Here is a 7,082-nt window from a genome sequence, read left to right on the forward strand (position 1 = left end):
GCATCTAAGTGGAGCTTTCAGCTTTCCGTTTTTGTTGGCAGCAATTTGGGATTGACAGAGAATTGGGGAGCAATTTTCTCTCAACCTACCACCCGGTTCTGTATATTCTACACCCGATGAAATATAGCCCAAGTAATCTGCATCGTTGATTTACACATAATAAAACATGTCGTGTGTATTTTAGGGCTCTTATCCGTAATTTGTTTTGGAATATGTCTTGTGTATTACATTTTAGTTCAAAATTAATAAAATTTTCAGATCGGAATCGGATTTTGTGGAATTCGGATATTTCTAATTTTTAGTTACTTTAAATATAAAATACATAATGATTTTGATATTATAAGTGTACATTTTGGAATGAAAACTCGATCTTTTTGCAATTATTTTTGAGAATTTAAAATTGGGATCGGAAATCGGAACCTCGTGTATATTTCAGTTCAAATCCAAAAAAATCGAAATTCAAAATTTTGAAATCCCGTATGAAAAGTATTAAATGAAATTTTGGGATCGTAATCGATAAAATTGGCAAATTACGGCCACCCATGAAGTAATGTCAAATTACGAAAAGACCCTTCTTGTTTAGGTAATTAAAACTGTTCATCAATTATGTGGCGGAACCGAATTTGGTGTCCACAAGGAACTAACCCCCATTGAAGTTGAAATTCCCACACTGAACCAACCCTCATTAGAGTTGAAATTGCCAGACCCCGATTTGGTGCCCACAAGGAACCAACCCTCATTGGAGTTGAAATTGCCAGAACCCTCGCGGACCCAAATTTGGTGCCCACAAGGAACTAACCCTCATTGGAGTTGAAATTCCGCTGCCAGGATTCGATCATAGGACTTTGTACCAACTTACTACCCGTAACCAGTTGAGCTACACCCATGAGGGGCGAATAAAATAAATAATAATTAAGTTTATTACATGAATAATCTATTTCTGTTTATTACATGAATAATAATTAAGTTTAACTACTAAACTTAATTATCAAAAAAAAAATTAAATTAAAAACCCTACCAAATGTAATGGTCCCAGAGGGGCTCGTGGTCTGCGTGCGACATCACCTAAAAATGTTAACGACCATTGGCCACACACTCACACACAACATATATTACCACATAATTATTTATTATTATTAATTATTATATTTCGCAAATTTCTCTCTCTAACAAGAAAACAAAAACAATAGCTATACTTCTTTCTACTAGGTGTTTTCATCTTCATCTTCATCTTCATCTTTGAAACTCTGTATCCCCAAATTGAAATCCTCCACCACCACACGCGCGCACACACACACACACGCGCTCGCTATGGCGTCTCTTCTCACCAACGGGATTTCGCCCTTCTCCTCACAAACCGTCTCCGATTTCTCCAAAGGGTCTCTATTATACTTCCACCCCTCTCTCAATTCCACCATCTGCAGAAACCCTAATTCCAGAGCCTCACTCAAAATCAGGGCCGCCGATGTCGGATACGAATCCAAAACCACCGTCGACTACCCCGCCAAGAAATCCGACAACGACGACCCGCTTCAGAAATTCCTGAAACGTGACTACAAGTGGGGATTCACTCAAGAAATCGACTCCTTCACCATCCCGAAGGGGCTCTCCGAGGAAACCGTCAGGTTAATTTCATCAAGGAAAAACGAACCCGATTGGATGCTGGAGTTCAGATTGAAGTCCTACGAGAAATTCATCAACATGAAGGAGCCCAATTGGTCCGACAATCGGTACCCTAGAATTGATTTTCAAAATCTATGTTACTACTCCGAACCCAAAAATAAGCCGACTTTAAACAGCCTCGAGGAGGCCGATCCAGAGCTCGTTAGGTATTTCGATAAGCTCGGGATTCCGTTGAACGAAAGGAATCGATTGGCTAACGTCGCGGTTGATGCCGTACTCGATAGCGTCTCGATCGCTACTACTCATAGAAAAACCCTAGAGAAATCGGGGGTTATCTTTTGCTCTATATCGGAAGCCGTTAAAGACTACCCCGACTTAATCAAGAAGTATCTAGGCAGAGTTGTTCCGGCCGACGATAATTTCTACTCGGCTTTGAATGCAGCTGTGTTCAGTGACGGTTCTTTCGTGTACATACCGAAGGACACAAAGTGCCCGATGCAAATATCGACTTATTTCCGCATCAACGCCATGGAAACAGGGCAATTCGAGAGGACTTTGATAGTAGCAGAAGAAGGGAGTTTTGTCGAGTACTTGGAGGGCTGTACCGCACCTTCGTACGATACTAATCAATTGCACGCTGCAGTGGTGGAGCTGTACTGCCACGCTGGCGCTCAGATTAAGTACTCGACGGTTCAGAATTGGTACGCGGGCGATGAGGAGGGTAAAGGTGGAATCTACAATTTCGTTACCAAGAGGGGACTGTGCGCTGGGGCCCGCTCGAAGATTTCGTGGACGCAAGTCGAGACAGGTTCGGCTATTACTTGGAAGTACCCGAGTGTGATTTTGGAAGGCGATGAATCGGTTGGCGAGTTTTATTCCGTGGCGTTGACGAATAATTATCAGCAGGCTGATACGGGTACGAAGATGATACATAAGGGGAAGAACACGAGGAGTCGGATTATTTCGAAAGGGATTTCGGCTGGACATTCGAGGAATTGTTATAGGGGTTTGGTTCAAGTGATGTCAAGTGCCGATAATGCTAAGAACTCTTCGCAGTGTGATTCGATGCTTATTGGAGATGGCGCTGCTGCGAATACGTATCCGTATATTCAAGTAAATATTCCTTGTTCTTTTTTATACAACGCTTTATTCGTTTGCAATTTGTTTTATATGGTAGCATATTCTATTTTGTTAGTGTTCATTGATCTATTTAAGGTGGCCTACTACTATAAGGGCCTCGTTTGGTTCCTAAGATAAGATTAAACGATCTATTGAAACCCTAATTATATTACTGGACTGTGTGAGCTGAAAGGCAAGATGCCATGATAAAATAATATTTTGGGGTCCACCCGGATATAACTATCGGGTTTACCAAACATTAAACGAAGTCCAGTTATTTAGTTAATCAATTCATGGCTAATCTCTGTAACCGAATGACCTAAATGTAGAAGCCGGTGATTAATATATAGCAAATTAAAGCTGGTAAATTTATTTAAACTTGTTTGTTATGTGAAACAGGCGAAGAACCCCACAGCAAGAATTGAACACGAAGCCACGACCTCGAAAATCGGAGAAGATCAGTTATTCTACTTCCAACAAAGAGGTATCGACTACGAGAAAGCAATGGCTGCTATGATATCTGGTTTTTGCAGGGATGTGTTCAACGAACTGCCCGATGAGTTTGGTGCTGAGGTGAATCAGCTCATGAGTTTGAAACTCGAAGGATCTGTCGGCTAAAGCCCGAGCGTTTCTAACTTGTTAGTTTTTTTTTTCTTTTTTTTTTTTTTTTTTAAATTATCAGTAAAAAGTGAAGAACTATGGAGGTGTAACTGTATGTATACATTTCTTGAATATGGACCTTTTTACACACACAGTGTTATGTAAAACTGTAAAGGTAATAAGTTGTAATATTTGTTATTGTAATTTGTAACTTGTGCTGGGATCTGTTGTATAAATTAAGTTCCTTGTTTTGTATTCACTCAGATAACAGAGGGAACAACTTCAGCTATAGTTTCTCTGCTGTTTGGATTCGTAAACGGGTCGACCCGTTAAGCTAATGGGCCGGTCCAAGGTTGTGATCTGGTTATTCTGGGCCGGCGAAGAATTTAACTGGGCTCAACCTAAGGGAAAACTTCAGGCTATGGCTATTACAGAAATGCATAATAAATAAAAGGGCTAAATACAAAAACACCCCTGTACTATGGACTTTGTATCATTTACCCCTCTGTACTACACATAAATACAAAAACCCCCCTGCTATTATATTTTTTCCAGAATCTGACGAAAATACCCCTGCTAAACCTATAAATATAAGGGTTTGTTTGAGCCATTTTCCACTATATTTTTTAACATTTTCGGTCAATTTTACTTGGGAAATTTTTATTTTTTTTATTTTTTCCTTCAAAACATTTAATTACTTCGATTTTTTTTTAAAATTTTCTGAATAAAAATCTTTTATTTTAGTCATTTTGAATTTCTTCATTTTTTTCTTAAATATCTTCCCATAGTTCAAATTCTCAACAATAATAGGATTGTAAAGATGTATGTAATCTTAGGATGTTTGAACTATCGGAAGACATTTAAGAAAAAAAATGAAGAAACTCAGAATGACAAAAATAAAAGGTTTTATTTAGAAAATAGAAAAAATGTAAACACTTAGATGTTTTGGAGAAAAAAGTATAAATACCAAAATTTTCAACATAAAATTGACTGAAAATGGTAAAATATATAGTGGAAAATGGCTCAAACTATATATATATATATATATATATATATATATATATATATATATATATATATATATATATATATATATATATATATATACATATATATATATATGCTTGAGTAGGGGTATTTTCGTCATATTTTGGAAAAAAATGCAATGTGAGGGGGGCTTTTGTATTTATGTGTAGTATAGGGGGGTAAATGATACAAAGCTCATAGTACAGGGGTGTTTTTGTATTTAACCCTAATAAAATCGTGAAAGTGTAAATAACGCTTTTGAGTCTCTTCTTAAACGACGTCACTTCGGCCCATTAATCCCCGAACTTGAATTGCCCTAATTCGCGAGGGTCATAAACGGAATATCCATGCATGCACATTTTAAATATCAAAATAAATTTGAAAGTTTATTTCTAAAGTTATTGATTTCCAGAGTTCTGCAACATTTTACGATATTTTAGCCTTTACTGGTTAGTGATCTAGTTAGTGGAGCAAAAAAACGTGAAATCATGCATTTGATTCAAGTTCGAACCACCCTTCATCACATAGTTATTGTGTAGTTTATATGAAAGTTTTTGGACCTTTGATTTTACTTTTTTATACAGTTCCTAAAATATTAGAGTCAATGCATGTGAAAAAGACATAAGCCAAAGTGATTTATAGTCAAACTCTTGGAAAAAACATGGCCTCGACCTCTCGTCTTTTGTTGGCCCCACCTCACAATAATTCATGCTTGCCTAAAATCACTGTTCATCGGAACGATTCAAATTGAATCGAACCGGCGTTGCTGGACAATAATGAAGCTTGTCGCACCATTGTTCCGTGAAGAAATAATTTTGGTGGTGATGGTTCGATTGGATATTGTTTAGGATAAATTACGAATACCTTCCTCAACTTATGTTAAATTACAAAATCTTTTTTCTCAAAATCTTTTAAATTCCAAGGAATATTCTCAGAAAATGTCGATTCTACACCTACAAACGTGACTTTTCTTTATGCTACTTTTTAAAGGAATAACTTACCCTCAAGGGGCCTTTATACGGAATTGTTACTCTTTCTTAAATAACATCTTCACAACATTTTAACATTACCATTATTCTTTCGAGAGTAACTTTTGTCTAAAAATAGCATAAAAAACGTCACGTTTGCAGGAGTAGGATTGAGATTTTTGAGGAATATTACCTGAAATGAAAAAAATCCATGAAAAATCACACCGTAAGGGGTTGATGTAATACGGAAACAAACGTTATGGGTATTTTGGTAATGAAAAATAATTGGGGTGTTTTTTGAAATATAACCTAAATTCAGTGGGGTTTCGTAATTTATCCAATTGTTTATTACAATTCTAGCACTAAAACTAGTTCTAAATTATTTTAGCATTTAAGTTAAAATAAAAAGAAAAAGAAAAAAAGAAAAAGAAAAAGAAAAGTAGTGTGTGTGATTTATGTAGTTGACTTTAAGGAAAATGGGGTAGGGTACCAGTAGGGTAGGGTAGGGTAGGGAGGTGGGGTACCTTCTCATGTCGTCAGAAGTCACAAGTGTTATATTTTTTTAGACCAATAATGAAGAAGATGATGACGTTAGTTAATGAGGTAAATTTGCAAATGGCCGTCTAATTTTTTATTTTATTGTTAATCACAATTTAGTCAATTATTATTCTAATATTATCTACAAAAACAATGCCGCCCCTGCCCTGCATTTTGTTATTATTAACGTTATTAATTAATTATTTAGACAATTAGGGGGGGCCAAAATGCCATTTGGTGGAACAATCCAACCCACAACAAGATACTACTACTACTATGTAGTATTATACCTTTTGAGATCGACTAAAAGGAAATTTACATTTAGAGTCAAAATCAATTATCAAAATCTTGAAATACTTTACTTTGATTATTTCAATATTACGTTAGTCCCAATTAGGGATGTCAATGCGCACGAGTTTGTGGGGGTCTCGGACCCTGAACAGACCTATTTGGGGCAAGTCTTAGTAAGTTAAGCGATTTTGGATTGAATAATAGGTCGGGTTATGGGGTAGTAGTAAAAATCGATTTGTTGCCATCCCTAGTCCCAATTGAATTTGAGTCTACACTTGTCAATTTAAAAAAAAAAAAAAACAAATAATTTATGGTTACACTCATGAAATAATGCCAAGAAAATGGGTAACACAGAAATATTCAGTGTAGTGTTCAACTAATTATTTCAGCCTTTTTAATTTACTGCAAATGGCACATTAAAAAAATAATAATACTTTCACAATTAGCAGTCAGAAACTAATCATTTAGTATCATCTCTAATTAATTATTACATTATTGGTTCCATGTTAGCAGAATCTAATTAAAAAATGGCAACTCAAATTTTTTTAATTAATTGCTTCATATTATCATCATCAATACAAAAGTGTATCTACAGTCTGAGTAAATTAAATCACCCTCTCCACAAAATCAATTAAAATATATACATCCCTTTGACAAACATTTCTTCTACACTGTCCCTTTGCCAGCTCACTTTCCCATTTTAAAAATTAATTCCCATTTTTTTTCCAAGGCAAAAATAATTAAAAGAGCTGTTTTATGACTTATGATTTTTATGCACATGCACTGTTTCATTTCATCTCTCTATAATACTTCCCTATAAATACTCACAAAACTGCAAACTTTCAATAACCAACTTATTTTCTCTCTCTTCTTTTGTTTAATTCTTGAATTAAAAAAAATAAGAGAGGAAAAAAAAAG

General features: G+C 35.7%; 1 protein-coding gene across 1 annotated transcript; it reads left to right on the forward strand.

Moving 5' to 3' along the window:
- The first annotated feature begins 1,098 nt into the window (after positions 1–1,098).
- On the forward strand, positions 1,099–3,601 carry ABCI8 (ATP binding cassette protein 1). The gene is made up of 2 exons (XM_012993593.2): positions 1,099–2,736; positions 3,142–3,601. The coding sequence occupies exons 1-2, from the start codon at positions 1,312–1,314 to the stop codon at positions 3,358–3,360; spliced, it is 1,644 nt and encodes a 547-aa protein (XP_012849047.2). The 5' UTR covers positions 1,099–1,311; the 3' UTR covers positions 3,361–3,601.
- The last annotated feature ends 3,481 nt before the right edge of the window (positions 3,602–7,082 follow it).

Source organism: Erythranthe guttata, chromosome 13 (genome assembly GCF_056151865.1).
Source record: "Erythranthe guttata isolate IM_541 chromosome 13, IM_541, whole genome shotgun sequence".
Lineage (NCBI taxonomy): Eukaryota > Viridiplantae > Streptophyta > Magnoliopsida > Lamiales > Phrymaceae > Erythranthe > Erythranthe guttata.